The following is a 25,118-nucleotide window of genomic DNA, read 5'->3' on the forward strand; positions in this document are numbered from 1 at the left end:
GGCACCACATCCACAAACATTCACTCCCTCCACCAGAGATGCAAGGTAGCAGCAATGTGTACCACCTACAAGATGCACTGCAGGAATTCACCAAGGCTCCTTAGGCAGCACCTTCCAAACCCACAACCACTACAATCTAGAAGGACAAGGGCAGCAGATAGATGGGAACACCTCCAGCTGGAAGTTCCTCTCCAAGTCACTCACCATCTTGATTTGGAAATATATCGCCGTTCCTTCACTGTTGCTGGGTCAGAATCCTGGAACTCCCTTCCTAACAGCACTGTGGGTGTATCTACACCACATGGACTGCAGCGATTCACGAAGACAACTCCCCTCCACCTTCTCACAGGATGGGAAAAAATGCTGGTCCAGCCAGTGAAGCCCACATCCCATGAATGAATTTTTAAAAAAAACAGTTGTTGCTCAACTTATTCCCTCCATCTGCAGGGAATAAGAGGAAGTTGTTGCTGTTTGAATCCAAGCTGTGTTTTTGTTCATTTCCCAAAACTGCAAAGCTCCAGAAAAGCTATTGTGTCAAACAATAGCTGAAACCATTTTCTGTTATTAATAATGAACTTCATCTGTACTGGTTGATTGAAGGTTGTGACCTGCAGCCTTGGCCTTCATAATGTATCTGTCTTATCCTTTGTTGGCTAGTGCAGTACTAGACATCTGTTAATTGTCCAAAATAATAGTTTTTAAGGGCAAATTGAGAAATGTGTTAAAATTATATATTTCAGGATGATGTTGTAATAAAGTTAACCCAGGAGCTGGCTCAGATATTGGGATTGAAAATTCGGAAAGCTTATGTTAGAGCACAAGTGAGTACACCATCCTTTGCAATGAGCTAATTTCTTCTTAAAGTTTAATTCAAAATCTTTATACTCTTATTTTAATTGAATGTTTGTCCCTCTCTTTTAGCCTCCCTTGAACCCAATAGTTGCTGTCAGTTCTATATCTTCTGCTGAATCTTCTGATAAAGTAAGGACCTTCTTGTTAGCATGTTTTAAGTATATTGTATTTATTCAATATTCGTGAGCATTTCAAGTTTTGGCAGTTGCTACTTCATTAGAAGTTAAAGTTGGCAAAACCAATTATTTTTTTTTGATACAATGGGGAATTTAAAATACTCGGGTGGGAGTGCTATGACAAGAATGGACTTTGTTGGCATCTCACTTTATTTGTAACGTCAAAAATAAACTTTGTTTTAGCAGGCAGTAGAGGACTATTCCTTCATAAATAGCAAGCAAATAAAAATTCTCCTTGATGATTTGAAAGAAAATCTGCAATAATTACAAGTGTTAGCTTACTGTGACAACTGCTACATTGGTAATGAATGTAAACACAAATTGCAGAGCGTCTCAACAGGTCTACCACTCTAAATCAGGAAATTTTTTTTGCCATAAATGTCACTTTGTGTATTCGATCTTTTGTGCATTTAAATTAAAGACTCTAAAAGTGTACAACAGCGAAATGAGCAAAAATGCTCATGGCCTCAAGGTTGCATAAAACGTTCTTGTATTTCCTGATTTATTTTAAGCATTTAATTGCAGCTTTCTTATAATATCTGAAGCAGTGCCGGTATAGCACAACATTGGTAAATGTCCAACACCAGTTTGTGGCTCTGTCCTGCAGTCAGCATGGTCTCCATGGTCAATGGAGAGATAACAAATTTGATGGGACTCTACAAAAATAATGTTGATTAATTAATTGGGTATACTTATTTAAACAGTTGATTGAGGAGACTGAGAAAGTTAATTTAAATACTCAATTTTTATGCTCTTTAAATGGATTTAGAAACATTGTCCCTTTTAAAATGATTCGAGGGAAATGGGGAACTTAAAGACTGGGTAAACTGCACTGCTGTGTCACATCTGCTCCCAGTTGACTGAGGAGCCTTGGACAGATATGTAACCAGCTCTTGCCTTGTTTGTGATGGGTTTTGCTGTGTCACAAACTAAAATAGCAATTGGACGAAATGGGAAAAATAGGAATGAGAACAAAATGGTAGAGGCAAAATTATTGGCCCATATCTTCCGGAGGCCAGATGTACTCTAGATGATGCGCTGTGAGACCCCTCAGAAGTCCCAATGCAAGGACTCATGGGAATTGCCTGAAAAGTCTAATCTTCCAATTGGCAATTCTCTGCTCCCCGGGACTCTCTGGAAAAAGTCTCCAACTCTTGAGTTCAAGCCAGAGACTTTGGAGGGTTCCGACTCTGTTACCTGGATAGTTACCCAGGAAATATTAGACAGACTAAAACCATGTCTAACTCCCTTGGTAACTATGCAACTGACCCCCCTCGGACCCCATCCCCCACCCCCAACCTCCCGACCATTTAAATCATCCCCAACCCTCCTCTGATCCTCAGACACCCCCCTTCGATTGACTCCAACCGACCCTCCGACTCCTCCCCGACCTGACCTCACCATCTATCAGCCTACCCCTTGCCCCACTACCCACTTAGCCCACCAAACACCTCACACACATTCACTAACGCATTGAAAAGCTATTTAAATGCCCCAAAGCCTTTTAGTGTGTTAGTGAATGAAGACTTACCAGAATGCAACAGCTAGTGCCACAAAAGGGGATGTGACTTGGCTTTCTCCGATGATCCAGTGCTGTAAAGAAGGAAAACAGCTGCACTCCGCATGTCTGTAGAGGCCATGCGGAAGTCCGGGCCAGAAATGCGGAGATCCATCTTTGTGTAAAATAGAAGGAGCGGAGTGGCAATCCAACAGTGGTTGCCACTCCTCAAGGTTTGGTGCATTGCTTTTGACCATTAAGTAGCCTGTTAAGAGGTAGGAGGTCTCTGTAAAAAGCTACAGAACTTCATAGCTTCCTGCATACAGCATCAAATAGAAGACACTTGTACTGATAGTTGTTAATGATATAATGTTATGCCCTGAGCAACTAGCACCTACTACCAATTTAAAAAAACAGCATGCATTTGAAATTTGTAACATAAGAGAGGTGAAATAATAAAACAAACTAGGGTCTGGATATATAAGGAGTTATGTGAAATATATGTATATAATATAGGTTTTTGGAGCCCAGAGGGTGTCTTTTCATTTGAGTTTGGAGAGTATTATTTCACAAACACTTTTTTTTTTCTCTCTCTATAGCCCACCAATGGTTTGGATTCTGTTGAAGATATTGAAATAGGTAAAGTGAAGCAAATTTTATCACCACCTTTCTCATTCTCACAGCCAAACCTGCAGAGGTCTGTTATTTGATTGCTTTCCCAGTGACTAGAGGTGCATGCCCCAGGGAGGTTAGATAAAACTGTCCTCTGTCCTCTGAAAGTGCATTACATGTATAGTTTGGTAGAGAATGGTGGCTAAAGTTTCTTAATTTTTTTTTCAATATGGTTTCCTTTTTGTTATAACAACTTAAAGATCTTTTCTAAGATTAAATCTTGGTTAATTTTTTTATCTGAGAGGTAAGAATTGTCAGTTTGACATTAGCATCATCTTTTGTTGTAGATTTCCCAGGATTGAGTTTGGAACCTTCTGTTTCTTCATCTATCTCTTTGGATGAAATCCCTCAAGCAGTATGTGATTCAGCCCCAATTCCAGTTGTTTCTAATTCTACATCACCCACTGTACAACTGTCAGAGAAAACCAATCTTTCCACTGCTGCACTGGTGAATGGAGGAGAAGTATCTTTTTCAGTGCCTGAGTCATGTTTAGACTATACTGATGGTGACAAAATAGGAGAAGATCTGGATGAGCTGCTAGATTCTATGTCCACAGTAGAAGAAACTCCAATGGTAAAGCAAAACTCTGAACTCCTCATAATATGTCTCATATTAAAGAAATAGCGCTTGAGAACACTCGATGTTTGGCAAACTATCATTGCTATAAGTGCCTGACAATCACAATTTGCAACTCCTGGAGGTGTACAGAGCCATGCAAGAGTGACCTGGTTGGTTTTTTGTACAAGTGAATGTTTTTTTGCTGCCTTCAACTTATGTTTAGCACTGAATCATTTTAGAACCAGAAATGATATGGTTGAAAGAGCGTAGTACTATAGGCGGGCTCCCAGATTTTAAATTGTTGGGTGTGTGCACAGGATGCTATAATTGACTTTGGCACTCCTAGGCTGAAGAGAACTTAATTGGCCTGTGTTTCTGGTTGCTATCCAGTGATTGGAAATATGCCTGTGTAGTTATTATTTGAGGACAGATTTGAACTCAGTGTGACATATTCAAAAATTGTTATGATCCCAGCTGAGATTACCCCAGTTGGGATCCCAGAGTGGAACCCAGTTTGATAGATCCTAACTTTTATTTGTTTGTTTAGATACATGGACAGGGGCTACTGAACAGAGTCACTGGAATCAACTAATGAACTTTTAACAAAAGCATAAAACATTTATTATACAAGAAAAGATTAACTATATTACAATACTCCTTCACCCACAGCTATACCTTTACAAACATGTTCAGATTTGTAAGGGATAACACGAGTGACAAAAGCTATCTTATACTCTAATGTACACAGTCCATGTAAACCAATAGGCACCCTGTGGTCAGACACACCACATTCTGAAACCAAGTGACAGATCCCACCTCAATCAGATGCTATGGATCTCTCATCAACCACCCCCCCGGACGCTTGTTACGCCGTGAACCAACCAGTCTCACTGAACTCCGTCTTTCGCCCGAGGATTTCCAACCTCCAATCCCGAAGGACTCACTTTGGAAGCTTCTCCCAAACCCACGCTTTCTCTCAGCTTGGGACTGGCTATCTGTCCCCTTTGCTCTAGTCTTTCCTGGCGGCTGTCTTAAAAACCAGCTGAACTCAAACAACTTCCAAATTATTCTGCTGTTTCTAGTTTCTTCTGTGGGAGGGACCTACCTCTCTAGACCCCTGTTGCTAAGCAATAGCCCAGTTTCTCTACTCTTGTTTGCTTAACTTAACTTCACAGAATCACAATCACATGGTGCAGAAGAGGCCCTTCGGCCTATCGAGTCTGCCTGGACACGTGAGAAGCACCTGATCTACCTACCTAATCCCATTTACCAGCACTTGGTATGTTATGACGTGCCAAGTGCTCATCCAGGTACTTTTTAAAGGATGTGAGGCAACCCGCCTCCACCGCCCTCCCAGGCAGTGCATTCCAGACCGTCACCACCCTCAGAGTAAAAAAGTTTTTCCTCACATCCCCCCCTAAACCTCCTGCCCATCACCTTGAACTTATGTCTCCTTGTGACTGACCCTTCAACTAGGGGGAACAGCTGCTCCTTATCCAGCCTGTCCATGCCTCTCATAATCTTAAAGCGTAAAACTCTCATTAGAGATGCAGGCTTCTAAAGTGAAACTAAAACTCAATTTGACCTTTCTTAACACAGATACTGAAATACAACTTGAACTTAAACATTAAAGCTAAAACTCATTCCTAACGCCCACAAATACCTATATAACAACTTAAACTATCTCTATTTCCCAACAAAAGAATTAGCTGACACTTGCCTTTCAACCAAACACATGATGAATGATGTTTTTGTTTGGCTAGAGATTGCAGAGCACATTTCCTATGCAAGCATACCACAGCACACCTCTTCATCTTCTGAAGAGGGGGGATGGGGAAAGAAGAACATTCCTACAGTTTTACAGAACCTATAATTGTTTCTGCCAGTTTCTGGTGTTAATTTTTTTGTAATATTGCTTTCCTGTTGGTCTAAACATTCTAGGCTGTATCTTCCTCTGGGCACAACCCAGATGCAGACCCTTTAATACACCTAATATTTCACACCTTTTGTCAGTGTCAAGTTACACCCAAATATCCTCCTGATTTGGCCGAAACTTGAAATGGGCATAAATTAATGCCAACAATCAAGGCTTGAGTAAAAGCACGGAACCCACACCATATATTTCTTTCGGTGTCAAAATGTAATTTTCAATTCTTTTAACCATCCGTGCACAGTGTATATTAGAATCTGAGATTGGGCAACTTCTTCAATTTTTAACGTGACGTAAAAATGCATTTAGAAAAAAACCATGGTCTCAGGATTTTTTTTTTGAACACACAAAAAAATTGCAATAAAACACCAAGGCACTTACTTTCTTTCCTGCTTCGTGTGACAATCTGATTGCAAAGTGAAGAGACCCCCTGAATAAGCGCAATTGGAAGATTGGGTGTGGACTAGTTTTGCAGATCTTGATGTATGACTGTTTGAAAAACAAAAGCGTGCACACTTGAACATATTGCAGTACTGTAACTCACCTGTGTGCATAATTCCATCGTCTTTTAAGCTAGATTTTGCCTGTTGCATCTCTTTGTCATTTTTTTTTTGCATAATGCCCCTGTGAAATGCCTTGGGACTTTTTAATTATGTTAACGGCGCTTTCTAAATATAATTTGTTATTGATGTTTGCAACCAAATTACCCGTGTCTCTCACAGCTAATGCGGATTATATTCTGTTTCTGGGCGTAATGAAGAGGAGACTCCAGACATCAGTGTCCAAACCAGATTAATGCGCAGCCAAAGTTATTTAATTGCCAAAGTAAAGTCTCATGAAGAGTAATTATACTATTGGTAAAAGATTAATTAACGTTTTTGCAGTTTGAAGGTGCAATTTTACAGATGCCCTAATGGAGGCTCTGCAGTTGTTCTAGCACTTTCATGCCTGATGAGTGACTTGATTATCAGAGAGATTGAATTTGTTACAGTACATTGGTACTCTCAATTGGAGAAGTTTCATATTGTCCAGTCTTGCATGCTTTTTTTACATGACACTTCTTTTGTTGAAAAATAGATACAATTAACTGAGATGATGGAAAATTTATATTATTGGCTACTTGTAAATAGAACTTCGTCTTGATGCAAAATCTTTACCATCCTCCTCCCCCAGTAGTCATCTTGATGGACGGTAGTTGAGATGGCTGGTAACTTTGATTCTTTACTGTTCTTCGTAGCCATCTCTCTAAAGACAAGTTTACTAAAATGCTCATTTGCAGTATACCACTAGATGCAGGCGACATTATTACGAGAAAAATAACATCCAATATCATGATTTGGCATACAGTGACTTTCAAGCTTCACTAATGTGGATATACCAAAAGTATCTAGCATAATTGATTATTTTTAAAGTTTTTTTTTGGTAAAATGAAAATTTGAATGTCCTATGAAATTGGGAAGATTTCCTTAAAAGTTGTGTGAAATTAGACATACTTGTCTTAATAATGAATAATGTTTTAGGATTTTTAGAAATAATTTGATTTAATCCACCTGTTTCTGCTTTCTGATCAGTGGTCCATTATGAGGAGGACAGAATCTGGTATGACATATAGGTGACAAATTGGTTGGCTGAGCTTAATTTACGTGTACTTATCTTTTAAATTTATTTGGGGGGGATGTGGATTTCCAGTAACTTAAAATGTGTGTGGAATCAAAGTATATTTATTTGTCAGAAGCTAATAAATTTGTAAGATTAAAGTGTTAATTTGGCTCAGTTGATATATTTACTTCCTGAGTCAGAAGATTGAGAGTTTGAGTCTGGCAGAGGACTACTTAGTGCAGAACTGATTGAGTGCTACTTTATTAGAGGCACAGTCTTTTGGTTGAAATTTTGAACCAATGCGCCTAAGTGGAAAGATCAGACCCCATGACATTATTTGAAGAAGAGCCAGAAATTCTCCTAGTGAGTTGGCCAACAATCATCCCACAACCAGCACAAGTTGTGGAGTTGAGGTCGCAGTCAGATCAACGATGATCTTATTTAATGGCGGGGCAGACTCAGAGAGCTGTGTGCCCTACTCCTGCTCCTAATTTGTATGTTCGTGTGTACAAAAAAGCAGGTTTTCTGTTCATTGATTTGCTGTTTATTGGCTCTTGTCGCGGGTGAATTGGCTGTGGCGTTTACATCAATAGTTATGACTACTTTTCAAAAATAACCCATTGGTTGTGAAATGCATTGAGATGTACATAATCAAACATATGTAAATGCAAGTTTTTTTTCTTTAACTACTTTGTGATTTTGGGCCATGACTAAAACTGATTTGTTTTACTCCTTTAATTGCAGAAGCCCATGAATCTTACAGGAAATATTTCTTCTAGCTTGCCTGCCAGTATGCCTTCCAGTATTTCTTGTCCCAGTCCTGTCTTAGCATCACCACCTCAAATTACAAGTAATAGTATTCCTTCGGTGACTCTGCCATCAGTGTATTCATTACCTATGAATATGCTATCCTATGACACTTTTGGTTCCGGAATGGACTCCTTAGATTCTCTACCTATTATGGAATCTCAGAGAGGTAAGAATTGTTCATTAAGTACACGGCCAAATTTGTTAAATGCGATGAACTGCTATGTTCTTTGTTTCAATGTTAAATAAATTGCAGTCCGCATTATTGGAAATATTTTTCGGCCCTGTTAGCTTTCCTATAGATGTCAAATAGATGAGTTGCCGCTCATACATTTCTGATATTGCTGTTTTGCATGAGGAGGCTTCAAATGCATCCTTGCTCCCTCAATGTTGGGAACGTCTCTCCACTGAAAACATCCTCTCTCGACCATCCCATTGAGACCAGAAACTTGACAAGAGGTGACGAGTTTACATTGCTTTGTCACAGGAGTCTTGAAGTGAAATTGTTTGCAAGGACAGTAGTAGAAACAAGTCTTTTGGAATGGCAGGGGACAGAAGTGTGGCAAAACTAGTGAGCAGCCCTCGATCAGACAATAATGTCACATTCTACACAGGAGCATAAGAATCCCTTCCCTCCTTCCATATGTCCAAAAAGCAAGCCCCACAAATTGAAGGGCTCATGCACACACAGCAAAAAGCCCCTTCCTACCCTTTACGTAGCACAAACAAATAACATCCCTAAGATAAAAGCAAAATACTGCGGGTGCTGGAAATCTGAAATAAAAACACAAAATGCTGGAAAAACTCAGCAGGACTGGCAGCGTCCGTGGAGAGAGCAAATGTTTCAAGTCTGTACGACTCTTCTTCAGAGCTGCTCTTCTTCAAATAACATCCCTTCTTTTTTTGCTCATTTCCCCCTCCTCTGTCGTCTAAAACGTGGAAGCTTCAACTAATTGAGTTCCGAGGCCTGGAGTTCATGAAAAGGTTGCTTTGTAATTGATGGATTTTGATTAGTTGGGGTGTTGCCTTTCCTAGTCCTCCTGGCCTGGGAACTTCACAAAGTTGAAGTCCAGAAGTAAGGTTTATGCCCAAGCTGAGAGAACCCTGCTCCAGCAGAAGTTTTGCAGGCCGTAGTTAGACCCTAGCCAACTTTTTGGATGCCCCAGTAATGTAGGATATCTGAACTGCAGCTTAACTATCCATGTACCCAAGACAGACATTGTGTGAGTAAATTAACATGGGTTCTTTTTTTGCTGAAAAAGAAGGAACTCTCGGGGACCAGTTTTTGTTTGACGTCACCCCCTTTTGGAGAAGACAGTGGCAATCTTAGCAGGAGTTTCCTTGAAATAAAGGTAGAAAAATGCTGGAAATACTCATCAGGTCCAGCAGTATCTGTAGAGAAAGAAAGAGTTAACGGCCCAAATTTTCCAAGGAACGGCAATCACTGTCAGGTTGCCGCTCCGCTTATACTTTTCTGCGTCACAGCGGAGCTCCACATTTCTGGCTGGGCCTTTCGATCCCAGCTTCTTTGGAAACGCGGAGCATTCTTCCATCGACCTGCTTCCTCGTAGCACAAGATCATTGGGGGACGGCAAGCCACGCCCCCTTTTTACGGCACTACCTGCCATATCCTAGTAAGTGTTTACTAACACGCTGAACAGCTTTGGAACATATGAACAGCTTTTCAGCATTTTAGTGAAGGAGTGTATGAGTGAATGGGTGGGTGAGGGAGTGGATGAGGTGAGTGGGTAGGTGGGTCAGGGGGTAGTCAAGTTGGGTTGTGGGGGGATGGTCAGAGGGCTAGTCAGGTGATAGAGGTCAGAGCTTTTCCTAGAACTTTTCAGTGTGTTAATGAACACTTACCAGTTGTGGGGAGGTGGTGGTTGAGGGGGGAGTTGGGGTGTGAGTTGTGTAGTTACCAAGGAGTTAGACTAAGATTTTTCTTTTAACATTTCCTGGGTAACTAGTCGGAACTGTCCGTTGGAGTCAGAGATTTTTTTCAGGCACCCCCAGGGAGCAGGGGTATTGCCCTCAGAAGCTCAAACTTCCTGGGCAGTTCCCACTAATCTGGAGACTGGGAGACCTGGGCCAATGTTTCAGGTCGATGACCTTTCATCAGCAATGAAAACGTGGTTTTCGGCAAACATGTAAACAGGGAAAGGGGGGCAGGTGGAAAAGAACAAAATGGTAAGTCAGTGATAGGGTGAAAAGCAAGAGAAATTAAATAACAAAAGGGATGATGTGACAAGGCAAAAGAAGCTAGTAATGGGACAAATAAACAAACAAAAGATACTTGTCTCATTATCATCATCTTTTGCCTTGCACCTTCATCTATTTTGTCATTTAATCTCTTGCCTTTTACCTGATCACAGATCTTCTCTTTTCTCCCGCAGCCACATTTGTCTTTCTGTGTACTTACTTAAAACCTGATACAGCTCGATAACTTTTTTTCATTTCTGACAAAAAGGTCATCAACCTGAAACATGAATTCTGTTTCTCTCTCCAGAGATGCTGCCAGAACTGCTGAGTATTTCCAGCATTTTCTTTTTTTTTATTTCTGATTCCCAGCATCAACTTTTGCATTAGGAATTTCTTAGATTGATGTTTTCCCAGTGGAGTGGCTCCATTATAAAGAACAGAAGGGGTGATTTCTGACTGGCCTGAGGGTTGCAATGAGGCAACCTTGGAACATTTCCAGCCTGAAGTGTGGTTTCCTGAGTTTGGTCGGTTCAGAGCACCCTCCCAGCTGGTCTGAAGTCCACTATTTACCATGTAGACGTGTGGGAATGTCCCTTATAATTTGCATCAGAGGAGAAGTTTGACAAAGGATGATGCCATGCTTTATGTTCCTATTATCTTAGATTGACATCTTAAAAAAAAAAATCAAGGCAATTCCTGATACGGTTTGACGAAATGAGGGAATAGTTGGAACAAAGGTTATTGCCATATACCATTTCCCCCCCCTTAAGCCCCTTATTCGTTGAGATTAAGTGTAAGTATTCTTTAAATAAGGAGTTGAAGACCATCATTTGCTGTACTGGTCCATTGAGCTAATTTTTGTTTTATTATGTTCCTGCATACTGCTGAGATCAGCACTTCTGGGCGTAGTTACAGCATTGGTTGTAAGGGAGACTGAAGATTTTAACCCATCAGTATTTTCATATGTTATCATACTTTTCTCTTTGGAAGGAAAACCTCCAGGTCTTGGAGTTGGGGCTGGAGTACAAGGACATAGTAGCAACACTTCTTATCTGCCTGTGAGTAAACATGTAATTCGCACTAATTTTTGTAAAGCATATGGTAAAAGATGTTGAAGATCGATTGTTTAGATAGAGCACGGGATCAGCTAAACAGCACAGCTTAAAATACCAGGGAAATTTAATTGATGAATCAGGGAGGGAAAGGAAAAGAGAAATGAAAATAATTTAATTGTTGGATCCTAGCCAAATAGAAGAGACGTTTTACTCTAACTAGTGGTCAAAACTTTTATGTCTGTCTGTGGTGACCATCTTGTTATTACTTCTTCCTGACCTAAGTATATGCAGTTCTTATGTTTTTCTGCTTTGATTACCTCAGCAATCAAATTGGCACAAAACTTTTCTGTTTGATGAAATACAGAAGAATTAAAACGCAGAAGAATTATTGCTAATCAACTTGAAGAAACGCATTCTCCAATGGCATCTCCTGTCTCCCCTCCAAACAAAAACAAAATTGGTTACAAAATAAATGCAAGTAAAAGGCATGCAGCAAAAACTGGAGATCCTTGAATGAATAGAAAATTTCAAAGTAAATTTAAATTTCAGAAGAGGCACATGACAAACCTTGGTCTAATAACAAAAGAAGTGGAATGTCGGAAATCAAGGGAAAGCAACAAAATTTAGGCTAAGTGAAGGTGTAAAGAAGGTCTGGCAGGTCACAAAGGCAAATAAAAGATTTCACACAAAATTTGTAGACAATGCAAAAATGATTAGCTGAAGGACTAACTTCAAGAGGGCACAGACAGATTAAATTTATTTTTGTCCAATTTATTAATGTGGAACAATTAGAACATTTTGGGGTGAAGAATAAGGAGAGGAAATATACCTTAAATGCATAAAAACTTTAAAAGCAGTAGAGAAACTATGAAACTGGGGGTTCTAATCTTTAAAAGTGGGAGGACAAACTGATAATTTAAAAAAATTAAATGATCCTAGGTTTTATAAATGAGGGCATAAAGTGCAAAAGCAAAACCACAATGGTAAGCCTCATTGGTAAGGCCACTTGTAGAATAGTTGTCCAGTTTTTTGCTCCTATTTAAAGATGGATGTCAAGGCCACGGGGTGTAAAAGAGATTCACTATGATACCAGGGATGAATCTGTAACTATGAAGAGACAGTAGAAGAACTTGGGAACTTTAATTGGTGCAGAGAGGAGATAATTAGGCTAGGTTTTGCGCTCAGCGATGAAGCAATAGCACACCCCTAACCTCAAAGAAAACTCCCCACAGGATCCAGCGATCTCTGTGGCGTGGACTTCCCCTTTCCCGATGGCAGTTTGACTCTGGCGCCAAGTCAAGAGGACCTCCAAGTGTGTAACAGCAGTGTCAGCACGCAGAGTAAGTAGTCAGTCACATTTAAATATTCTCACAGGCAGCAAACCAGGCGGTTAAAAGCATTTTATCCTTCATTTTTTAAAATTTCAACTTTTATATAGTGAAATAAGTGTTTATAATTGGATATCTAGGATAAAATATTGATATAAACAACCTGTCCCACAAGTTTGCAACCTATATGGATGAATGTGGGGGTTGCAGGGTGGATGAGCGAATTGACTATGGTACGGGTGGAGTAAATAGGAATGTAGTGGTAGCTGGGGATACTATAGTCAGACACAGTTTGCTGCAGTTAAGAGCGAGAGTCTGGGCTGGAAAGAAACTTGCAATGGGAGGGGGAGGGTCCAGTGGTCATGGTTCACATAGGTACCAGTGACATAAGTAGGACTAGGAAAGAGGTTCTGCTTAGGGAGTATGAGCAGTTAGAGGCTAAACTAAAAAGCAGAACTTCAAAGGTAACAACCTCTGGATTATTACTTGAGCTACGAGCAAATTGGTGTAGGGTAAATAAGATTTGGGAGTTGAATGTGTGGCACAAAGATTGGTGTGGAAGAAATGCGTTCGGTTCATAGGTACTGGCACCAGTACTGGGGAAAGTGCTGGGATGGTCTTCACTTGAAGGGCGCTGGGACCAGTGTTCTGGCGAGTCGTATAACTAGGGTGACAGAGAGGACTTTAAGCTAAATAGTGGGGGCAAGGGATCAAGTGTGGGAAGATATGATCAATTAAAGGGAGAAGACAAGGCAAGAGAGCAAAGTAACAATAAGAGAAGTGATAAATCGGAGTGTGGCAAGAAGGGACAGAGCATACAAACGGGAGTGCGCCAGCAGATAAGGCCAGAGATTGCAAAAATGGTAAAAAGACTGAATTAAAGGCTTTGTATCTGAATGCCCATAATTCATAACAAAACAGATAAGTAGACAGCTTAAATAGAAATAAATATATATGATCTAATGGCCATTACAGAGACATGGCTGCAAGATGACAAAGGCTGGGACCTGAATATTCGAGAGTACGTGACATTTCAGAAGGACAGAAAGCTAGGAAAAGGTGGAGGGGTGGCTCTGTGACATTAATACAATAGAGAGAGATGAACTTGGTTCTGAAGATCAAGATGTAGAATCAGTTTGGCAGTTTGGGTAGAGATAAGAAATATTAAAATATTAAAGGTAGAAAGTCACTTGTGGGCCCCCTAATATTAACCACACTAGGATGGAGTAGATAGGAAGAAATAAAGGGGGCTTGTGAGAAAGGTACAGAGATAATCATGGGTGATTTTAATCTACATATAGATTAGACAAATCAAATTGGCAAAGGTAGCCTGGAAGATTAATTCATTGAGTGTTTCCAGGACAATTTCTTAGAGCAGCACGTGCTAGAGCCAACCAGAGAGCAGGCTATTCTAGATCTGGTAATGTGCAACGAGGCGGGATTAATTAATGACTTCATAGGAAAGGTGCTCCTAGGTAGCAGTGATGATAACGTGATTGAATTTCGCATTCAGTTTGAGGGAAAGAAGGTGGGTCAAAGACTCGTGTTTTGAACTTAAATAAGGACAATTAAGAGGGTATGAAGATACAGCTGGCTAAAGTGAACTGGGAAATTTGTTAAGGGATAAGTCAATAAAGATGCAGTGGCAAGCATTTAAGGAGATATTTCATAACACTCAGCAAAGAAACATTCCAGTGAGAGAGAATCTAAGGGAAGGACGTACCATCCGTGGCTAACTAAGAAAGTTAAAGATAGTATCACATTGAAAGAAAAAGCCTGCAATTCCATTAAGATTGGTGGCAGACTAGAAGATTGGACAGAATGTAAAAAAAACGGCAAAGAATGACTAAAAAAATGAGGGAGAAATTAGACTACGAGAGAAAGCTAGCTAGATACATAAAAACAGATGGTAAGAGTTTCTACAGGTATCCAAAAAGTAAGAGAGTAAGTAAAGTGAATGTTCCTCCTCTAAGTTGTGAGTCTGGGGAATCAGTAATGGGAAGTAAGGAAATGGCAGATGAATTGAGCAGATGTTTTGCATCTGTCCTTACTGTAGAGGATACAAATAACACCCCAGAAATAAGTGTGCATCAAGAGCTGAAAGGGAGGGAGGAACTTAAGACAATTACAATCACCAGGGAAAGAGTACTAAGAAAATTATTAGAACTAAAAGCTGACAAGTCCCCCCAGGTCCAGATGGACTTCATCCTAGGGTCTTAAAAGAAGTAGCTGCTGACATAGTACATTGGTTTTAATTTTCTAAAATTCCCTAGATTCTGGAAAGGTCCCATCAGATTTGAAAGTAACAAATGTAACTTCTCTATTCAAGATAGGAAGGAGACAGGAAGCAGGAAACTACAGGCCAGTTAGCTTAACATCTGTCATGAGGAAGATGCTGGAATCTATTATTGAGGAGGTTAAGGGCGGAAATCGTCCCAGATTTGCAAGGAGTGCGGTTGTGGGTGGGTAAAACAACGTTTTACCCGCCAGCCGCAATGACAGGTTTACACACTGTGTCATCCCAAACCCACCACATTATTTATGCGTTCCCGGGAATCACGCCATTTTCATGGTGGGGGGGGCGTCTAATTCACCCACCCGCCATCACCTCGCCGTTTCGTCATGCCAGGCATTATATTTGAAGTCCAGCCGCACACAGCACATCTTGATGCTTCCAGACACGACTGCGGCAGGGAAGACATAGCCTGGAAAGGCAAAAGGACTGCAGCCCCCAGGTTTAGCGACGTGTCACTGGGAACGCCTTTTTGAGGGCCCGCCGGATGTCCTCTAAACCCCGCCCCCCGCTCTGGCTGCAGGATGGGCAGCGGCGTTACCAATCAGGCTTGGGAGGCAGTGTCAGCGGTGGTCAGCGCCAACGCCCTTCAAAAGAGGACAGCCACTCAATTCCACAAGAGGATGAATGATAACATAAGAAATAGGAACAGGAGTAGACCATTCGGCCCCTAGAGCCTGCACCGCCATTCAATAAGATCATGGCAGATCTGCTTTTGTTTCAATTTCCATATTCCCATCTAACCCCGTTTAATCTTAGGCAAGAATCAATCAACTCTGCCTCAAAAATATTCAATAACCCCCATCTCCACCGCCTTCTGAGGCAGAGAATTCCAAAGTCGCACAACCCTCTGAGAGAAGAAATTTCTCCTCCATCTCTGTCCTAAAAGGGTGACCCCTAATTTTAAAACAGTACTCCCTAGTTCTGGACTCACCCACAAGAGGAATTATCCTTTCGACATCCACCTTGTCAAGGCCGTTCCGGATCTTGTATACTTCAATCAAATCACCCCTCACTCTTCTAAACTCCAGTGGAAACAAGCCCAGTCTGTCCAACCTTGCCTCATAAGACAATCCACTTATTCCAGGTATCAATCTGGTAAACCTCCTTTGAACTGCCTCTAATGCTATTACGTCCTTCCTTAAATAAGGAGACCAAAACTGCGCACAATGTTTGAGGTGCGGTCTCACCAATGTACTGTATAACTGAAGCATAACATGCTTGCTTTTATGTTCAATCCCTCTCGTAATAAAGGATAGCATTCCATTAGCCTTCTTAACTACTTGCTATACCTGCATACTAACTTTTTGTGACTCGCACTAGAACACCTAGATCTTTCTGCACCTCAGAATTATGCAGCCGTTCTCCATTTAAGTAATACTCTGCTTTTTTTGTTCTTCCTGCCAAAGTAAACAACTTCACATTTTCCCACACTAAACTCTATTTGCCAAACTTTTGCCCATTCACTCAACCTATCTATATCCATCTACAACCTCCTCATGCCCTCTTCACAACATACTTTCCTACCTACCTTTGTGTCCTCCATCCCGCCAGGGTAAGCCACTCTTCTCATCACTCTGAACTCACACTTTCAAACCCATCACACATCCACAGAGCCCTCATTCACTGCTGGTTCGAGGGACATCACCATTTATTCTCTCTCACTCACCGTCATTGTCCTCATCCTGTCTATGGGACCACTCACCACCTACACATGCCAGGCAGACTTATCATCTGGCCTGGCAGGCATCCTGATTACACTTTCTCCATCTCTATTCATGCAGGACGAGCCGGAACACAACAGGGAGAGGTCACAGACCATGGAGGAATGCCTGAAATCAAGGTCCTCAGGGATTTTGAAAATGGGGCCATTCAACTGGCCGGTGACGATCTGGACTGGTCCTCTGCTGAGGATGAGGTCGGTGGTTCTCTACCAAGTGAGGGACCAGCAGTGCAACATCCATCAGACAACCATGCTGTGAGTGACGTGTCCTGTTTCACAGGCCGCTGCCATGCACTAATTATCTCCCCTTGCTTCTGCAGGCGCATCTGGGAAACAACTGCGACGGAGTCCATGACCCAGAACCTCCAAGCAAACCCCAAAGAAACCTCTGAAGAGCAATCTGGAGGCACCCTTCACCTGTCACAGCACTCACCAAAACCTTCCACCAGCGCAGACACACACCTCGATGGGTCCTAGCTTTAGAATAGCCTTGGGATCACAATCTGGTGAGCAGATCACACTGTCAGACCCACAGCAGGTGGTGGCAGGGACTTCCCTGGTTTCCAGCACTCTAAGCACTGCTGGAGGCCGGAGGTTTGCTGAGCCTAAGTCAAATGATGAGCTTCTGGACTTGGTCATGTCACAGTTGCTTGAGCTGCAAAGGCGAGCTCTGGAACATCAGGAAGGGATGTCCGTGCATTCAGATTGCAAGGCACGATGGAGGAGTCCATTCGCCTTCCCCCTAAGGTGATAGTGCCAGCATGCCAACGCACCGAGGTCAACACTGGTAGGACGGCGGCTGACATGGAGACCTTGATCCAGAACATTGGTCCTGCACTGCTGCGCGGGCTCAATTCAATCGCTGATGCCATAGTTGGCCTCCAACAGTGTGTATGTGAGAGGGGTGCCAGGTAGCTGGATCTCACTCTAGCTAACCCTTCTTCTCAACGAGTCCGCCTGGGGCCCTCGGGCACCCATAGGGAGGAGGATCAGCAGGTGCCCACTCCAGGACCATCTGTCCAGGTGACTCCGGGAGTGTCCTGCCCATCTGAATCCCCTTTTCCTGTGATCTCAGTAGCTCCAGCTCCACAGGCTGAGGTGGGTGCCGCTGCCAGACAGCAGGTTCCCAAAAGCAGGCTGGGGCCCGCCCTCCAAGTCTCAGCCCTTCAGAGGACGCCTGCCAAGGTCATCACAGGGCGTTACAATCAGCAGGCTGCCTCTACCTCCGCTTTGGATGTCTGGGGAGCACCAAGATGTAGCAGCAGGGTTAGGAAAGTTGACATAAATTATTTGCACAACCTGGGTACGGGCATTAATCACTTGTACATACTATTCACTATTCTCAATAAACTCCCAAGAATGTCTCCCTGCCTACGGCTCCTTGTTCTGATGAGCAATGTTCTCGTCACTCAGATGTGAAACCTTTCTGCACAAGATAAAGGCAGGTGTCTCAGTCCAGGGCCTCTTCCCTGTGCTCTGTGCAGCCTTCAGACCCAAGTGATGGTCCGGCTTCTCACTTCCTGGACACGTTACTGGTGCCTGCACCTTGGCGGTGCTTGTCATTGCTGCATGGGCAGGTGCCACAGATTTCTCTCATTCTCTGCATGCTCTCAGCATCTTTTAAGATGGGGCTGTCCCCCATCTCTTCAGCATTTGTGCTCCTGAAGGGCTCAAGCGCTGATGGCGGACAAAGTGTCAGACTATTCTAAAGTTTCATGGCTGCGTGTCTATGATATGACCCTGATCACAGAGCGCAAGTGAGCTGCCCTCAGTTGGACAGGAGTCGGACATTATCAGAGGCTATATGAAGATCTATGGAGTGTCCTCACTGCATTTTGTCATCATCCTCCTGCAATCAAGTGACTAGATTAGGGCCTCCACTGCATCTGCATGACAGGAGCATTCTCACAGTGTATTTGTGCTGCCCTAAGCCAGACTGGAGTCAAACGTTCACAGATGCAATGTGAGGATCTATGGGGTCACCTCACTGGATGTCGTCATCATCTTCCACAAATCTAGCATCTGTGAGGATCTGCTTCGTCTGGCCAGTGTGAGGGCCTTATCCCCGTCATCGTCACCTTCAAGGACCTCCTCACCCTCATTGGAGGAGACCTCCAGCCCCTCCATCTCCACCTCAGCCAGCTCCTCTTTCCGTTGCAGCGCCAGATTGTAATGGGCGCAGAAGACGACAACTTTGCGTGACACCCTCTGCGGACTGTATTGCAGGGCTCCACCAGACCAGTCCAGGCACCAGAACCGCATCTTTAGCATCCCGATGGTTTGCTTCACCAAGTTGTGAGCTGCAGCACGAGCCTCATTATACCGTTGCTGTGCTGCAGTCTGAGGCCGCGGTACGGGTGTCATCAGTCACAGCCTCTGTGGGATAGCCCTTGTCCCTAAGGAGCCATCCCTGCATCTTTTGTGTATCCTGGAAGACACAGGATGTAGGAGTCGTGCACACTTCCTGGAAACCGTGCGCACACCTGCAGACCTGCAGTATGCGTTTCTGGTGGTCGCACACCAGCTGCACATTCAGCGAGTGGAACCTCTTGCAGTTAATGTAGTTCACCGTGTTGTGACAGAGATCTGAGCGCCATATAAGTGCAGTCAGTCACACCCTGCATCTGTGGGAAACCCAAGATTTGGGTGAATCCAATCGCTCTTGCATCCTGGCTGTCCTGGTCCTGGGTGAAATGCACAAAGTTGTGTGCCCTCGCAAAGATGGCATCCGTGACCGCATGGATGCATTTGTGGGTGGAGGCTTGTGAGATCCCAAAGAGGCTGCTTGTGAGATCCCACAGAGCTCACCTGTAGAAATTGAGCACCACGGTCATTTTCACGGCCACTGGCAGTGGATGCCCTTCATGACCCTGTGGCGCCAAATCCTGCAGTAGCTGGCATATATGACCAACCAGTCCCCTAGACATGCGCAGTCTTCAGCAACACTGGTTCTCGGTCATCTGCAGGGATGAAAGGTGGCATCTACAGACTCTGGACGTCACTAGGCACCTACCAGCAACGGCTTGCTCTGGCTCTTTGGCAGCATGTGCAGGAGCCCCAGCTCCCGTTCTTCCTGAGATTGCTGCGCCTGTGCAGCCTGGAGCCTCAGTCACTGACGGCTCCATCATCTTCACTCTCTGTAGATCATCAGACATACAGCTAGTTCACCAAGCTCCATGATCCTGATGTACTACTGCAGGATGAAAGAGAGACACGTGGTTAGCATGGGTGTACTAACCTCTCCTGGTTAAGCTTGAAGGCCACATTTTTTTTTTCGAGTTATCAACAGTCACGGATTGCAACTCTTTTGAGTACAATCACAGTTCTTGGTTTCCGGGAGTGGGACATGAACCCACAACCTTCTGATTCAAAGGCGAGGGTGCTATGGACTGAGCCACAGCTGATCCAGCTTCCCAGAGAGTGCTGGCCGCCACTTGGATGGCCTGAGATTAGTGCATTGTATGGCTGCCTGAAGCACCACCCACCTCCATCACACTCCACCCAACTGATTGGCGGCAGCGTTGCCCATTGCACTGCATGCTGTGCCCTCAGCTCAGGCATTCTCCTAACCCGCACTGCAAGGCAGCACTGTTAGCTTGAACCCATCAGGGAGACTGGCCCAAACCGGAATGCTGGCGGACAGGTCTAATAATGATATGCAGATATTACAATGAGGTTCCCAACGCCCAATGGCGGGAAACGTGGCCTGCCGCCAGTGGGCTGAGTGGAGAATTGTGAACTGGCTTCACATCGTCGTGAAACCGACCGTGCCAAATTGTCAGCTTATGGCACCAAACACGCCCGATGCTGGCGGGCATGGAAAATCCTGGCTTATAGCGGGGCACTTAGAAAATCCCAGTGCAATCAGGTAGAATCAGCTTGGCTTTGTGAAAGGGGGATAATTGCTTGTTCCTTCTTCAAAGAGCCAATAAGCTTGTCAATGTGGATAAAGGGGAACCAGTGAATGTGGTGTAAAGATTTCCAGAAGGCATTTGACAAGGTGCCACGTCAATGGTGGTTATGCAAAATAAGAGCTCATGGTATAGGAGGTGACATATTAGTATGGATAAAGGATTGGTTAGCTAACATGGAAACAATGGGTCATTTTTGAGTTGGCAAGATATAATGAGTGGAGTGCTACAGGATCACTGTTGGGGCCTCAGTTATTTACAGTGTATATTAATGACTTCGATGACAGAACTGGATATATGGTTTGCTAGATTTGCTGATGACACAAGGCCAGGAATGTAAGCTGCGAAGGGGACATATATAGGTTAAGTGGATGGGCAAAAATTGGCAGATGGAGTATAATATGGGAAAATGTGTACCTGTCCACTTTGGCGGGAAGAATAAAAAAGCAACATATTGTTTAACTGAGGAGAGATTGCAGAACTCTGGTATAGAGGGATCTGGGTGTTCTGATACGTGAATCACAAAAAGTTAGTGTGCTGATTAGGAAGGCAAATGAAATATTGACGTTTATTGTAAGGGTAATGGAATATAAAAGTGGGGATGTTTTGCTACAGCTGTATAGGGTATTGGTGACACCACATCTACAGTACTGTGTACAGTTCTGGTCTCCTTATTTAGGAAAGGATATAATTGCATTATAAGCAGTTCAGAGAGGGTTCACTTGACTGATTCTTGCAGTGAGGGGTTATCCTGTGAGGAAAGATTGGACAGGTTGGCCCTGTATCTGTTGGAGTTTGGAAGAATGTGAGGTAATCTTCTTGAAACATATAAGATCCTGAGGGGACTTGACAGGGTGGATGCTGAAAGGATGTTTCCCCTTGGGAGAGACTAGAGCTAGGGGGCCACTTTTTTTTTGATAAAAGGGGATCTCCCATTTAAGACTGAGATGTGGAGAATGTATTTCTGAGGGTTGAGAGCCTGTGGAACTCTCTTCAGAGAGTGGTAGAAGCAGGGCCATTGAATATTTTTAAGGTTGCAGTGGAAAGATTCTTGATTGACGGGAGTCAAAGGGTATAGGGTGTAGGAAAGAAAGTGGAGTTGAGGCCAAAACCACATCAGCCATGATCTTATTGAATGGCAGAGCAGACTCAAAGGGCTGAATGGCCTACTCCTCCTCATTCATAAGTTTGTAAACTTTTTTCAGAAAAGTTATTTTAAAAATATGAGATTTTATAATAATGCAGAAAAAGGACATTCCACAAATATAAAATTAACTTTTCAGGGTCAGTGAGGCCATTTCATAGTAATTATGAAGTTATTATGCTGTTAAAACCCAGTTACACCTGATTAAACAAGATATAACTTTTATAAGGGCTTTTGCAGAGAAACTAACGGTGTAAAAGTGAAAGTCTCTTATCACTTCATTTGATCGCATAGGGCTTGCACTCCGGACCCCGAACAGTACACCTCTTGAAGAGTGTGGAATCACTGACAGAACTTGTGGATTTCCGTGTTACTCTGCACATGTGCAGACTCAATTTTCTGTCAGTTTCAGTGGAGTAACAATGATGAATGCTGACAGTTTCACCGTCATTACAATGCAAAATCTAGGCTAATGAAGGAGCTTGGTCAAGTATATAGACACTGTTTCCGCTGGTAACTAGAAATTGTAAATTTAAGATTATTTTGTTCCCCGCCCCCAAAACAGAGAGAAATTTTTATGCAGTCAGTTTTTGGGACATGGAATGTACTAATTAATGGAGGCAGAATCCATAAATATTCTTAACATTTTTTTGTAAAATAAATACACTAAAAGGATATGGACAAAAGGACAAAAGGCAGGGGAATGGGACTAAATAGATCGCTCTTCAGGGAGTGGGCATATGCTCAATGGACTAAATGGCTATTTTCTGTGCTGCAAAATTCTGCGATTCTAGGAAATGCTTTGAGGCGTCCTGAGGACGTGAAAGGCACTATACAAATATAATTTATTTTTCTCTTTGCAGCTGTCAGGAATTTGCAGTTTCAAGTCTGCCTTCTCATCTCTGTGGTAGATGACAGGAAAAGAACACAGTGTGAGACATACAAGAATAAAGGAGACAGACATGCAGAGAAGGAAAATGAAAGTGTGAGAGGCATGCAAAGTGCTAGAGAGAGAAAAACATGGATGTGCGCGCACATTCAAGAAGAGAAAAGAATGAGACACAGAAGAAAGGAGATAGACAAGGATAGATGTGCATAAAAAGAGAGACTGAGGAACAAATAAAGTGACAGCATTGGAAAGTGTGAGATGCATACAGTGCAAAAGCTGAAAATGGCAAGGAAACATTGTCTGTCGGCAATGGCATAGGAGATGAACTAGCTTTTCTTTAGTGCAGATTTTCTTTGATTTTGTGCCATGTTTGTTGAAGTGCCTTTCATAAATTGCTTCAATTTTATTTATTCACTAGGTCTCCTGTTGTGTTGCTGTCAGTAAGTCTGTGAGCCCGTAGTCTCTTGCTCCAGCAGTTGGGTCAGGGCAGAGCAGCAGCTGGCTCCACAAATGTTCTAACCATTCATAGCAGTTGCAAAAAGTAGGGCTGCTGGACACATTGAAAATTGAAGAGGATCAATAAGGGGCAACTTAGGAAATGGGCCAAAAAAATTTAAGTGGCCAATAGAACCAACAAAAAGTGGAAGACTAGAGTCATAACCATTCCAGTTAAGACAGCAGAGGCATCTGCTACAGAAGTTTTTTAAACAACTGATACAGTTGAAAAAGCATGGAAGACCAGATTAGCGAGTGGGAGAAAACTGTCAAATGGTCCCTATAGATGAAGGAAGTCTAAGGCTCAACTGCGGGAAGCAAGGGTGGAATGTGTCTTGACTTGAAAAGTAAATAATGGGATGAGGAAGAGAAGCACGCAGTGAAAATGGATAATATGACCAAGAATGGCATGGGAATCAGGTTGGGGATAAGCTAGCTGGGTGATGGAGGGCAGAGGTGAAGAAGTGCCATAATTGAAGAGAGAAAAATTGACTGGGGCCCCTTTTATCTGACAACCTATGAAGGAAGAGCATGCCTTTGATCATTGGATGAGAATGGGCTTAGGCTTGATTATAATGCCCCTACAATGGAATAGCTTACTGATAGTCTAATAAAGCACTGCTGGGCATCTGGTGCTTGTGGACCTGTACCCCACCAGGGAATCAATACTTATAGGAAAGTTTAGGAGGTAGAGGGGGAGTTATCGCCAGAAAAAGGTGTTGTCACCTCCCCCCCACCCCCCCCGCCCGAAAATGAAGCTAGATAAGCATTTGTTTTCATTGCCTTTGAACTCAAGAGTTTATCACCTTTTGATGTGAAACCTCTTCTTTTGATTGGCGAAATAAGTAACACAATTTAGTGGTGCCCACAAAATGTCCAGAAGTGATGGCCCAAATTCCCTCAAGCAGGAGAAGGAATTGTAATGATGCATGGTTTTCTGTGTACTCTTCAAAAGAGGGAAGAATAACCTTACCATATATATTGGTGATAGTGCTGCAAATACCCTTTGCTTTTCCCTGCATTAATATCCTGAATTTCTTTTTCTCTCCAAAAGAACACTAACTTTGTTAAATAAAGAATAACAAAAGTATCCCACTTTTTTTTATTTATTTCGACTGGAAAGTAGAACCAAATTTTCTAATGGTACTAATTGCTGATAAGGATTGTTTGCTGGGATATTATGTTAAACTTATATTGGTGTATAGTGGTATTTCCAGTAGCTTCCAGATAAATAATTAATACTAGACTTCCTCTTTAGATTCACCAGAATGCAAATATCATGCAACGTGCTCATCTTAGCAACATTTATGTAATGTTATTTAAGTGCATCTTATAATGCCACCATATTTTTCTTAGTATTTGTACAAAATGTTTAAGTGCAAAGGAAACAGGGAGGGGAGGAGGCTACATATGTTTTAAAAATGAGTAGGCCGTTCATTTCGGACAAGCTGTCATGGATTGATTCATGGGGAAGTAAAATTTAGTTAATACTGTACTGAAAATTAAAATCCTGAATGTTTCGGGTAAACTAATGCAAAGATCTGCAAGATCATTTATTGCTTTTTATCAACAGCTAACTCCTTACATGTCATTGATGATACTCTGACACCATGTAAAAAGCTTTAAAATGAGATTATTCCTGTTGAAGAAAGTAATATCTAATTATGTCTCAAACAGCTATACTCTGAAACCCTTTTGAGAAGATTTCTACTTTTTGAGATTTTATTGAAATAATTTGGAATACAAATGATCTATTTCACCAAGCTTGTTTGTCTTTTTGAAAAAGCACTCAAAAAAATTAAGAGATGAAGTCTTGTTTTGTTTTTTAGTTTATGATTTTAAAAGAAACCCTTCTCACCTGGCGGCCTAAGATCTGTCACACCGGCATAGTAAAATGTATCAGACGTTTCAAGGTTAAAAATTCAGATTATGGTACTACAGGTGTAATGATTTTCTGCTTTGCAATTTTCAGTGCACATATAAAAATA

The 25,118-nt window shown here is 42.4% G+C and overlaps 1 protein-coding gene across 4 annotated transcripts in view; it reads left to right on the forward strand.

The window, feature by feature from the left end:
* Nucleotides 1-25,118, forward strand: part of zc3h7a (zinc finger CCCH-type containing 7A) — a 90,195-nt gene that overhangs the window by 31,801 nt on the left and 33,276 nt on the right. For all 4 annotated transcript variants that reach the window (XM_078559012.1, XM_078559008.1, XM_078559011.1 and 1 more), the window contains exons 6-11: nt 741-821; nt 922-981; nt 3,126-3,165; nt 3,486-3,772; nt 8,031-8,262; nt 11,283-11,350. In XM_078559012.1, the coding sequence (XP_078415138.1) occupies nt 741-821; nt 922-981; nt 3,126-3,165; nt 3,486-3,772; nt 8,031-8,262; nt 11,283-11,350 (768 nt within the window). The remainder of the gene's footprint in view (nt 1-740; nt 822-921; nt 982-3,125; nt 3,166-3,485; nt 3,773-8,030; nt 8,263-11,282; nt 11,351-25,118) is intronic.

Source organism: Cetorhinus maximus, chromosome 15, assembly GCF_964194155.1.
Source record: "Cetorhinus maximus chromosome 15, sCetMax3.hap1.1, whole genome shotgun sequence".
NCBI classification, from domain to species: Eukaryota; Metazoa; Chordata; class Chondrichthyes; order Lamniformes; family Cetorhinidae; genus Cetorhinus; species Cetorhinus maximus.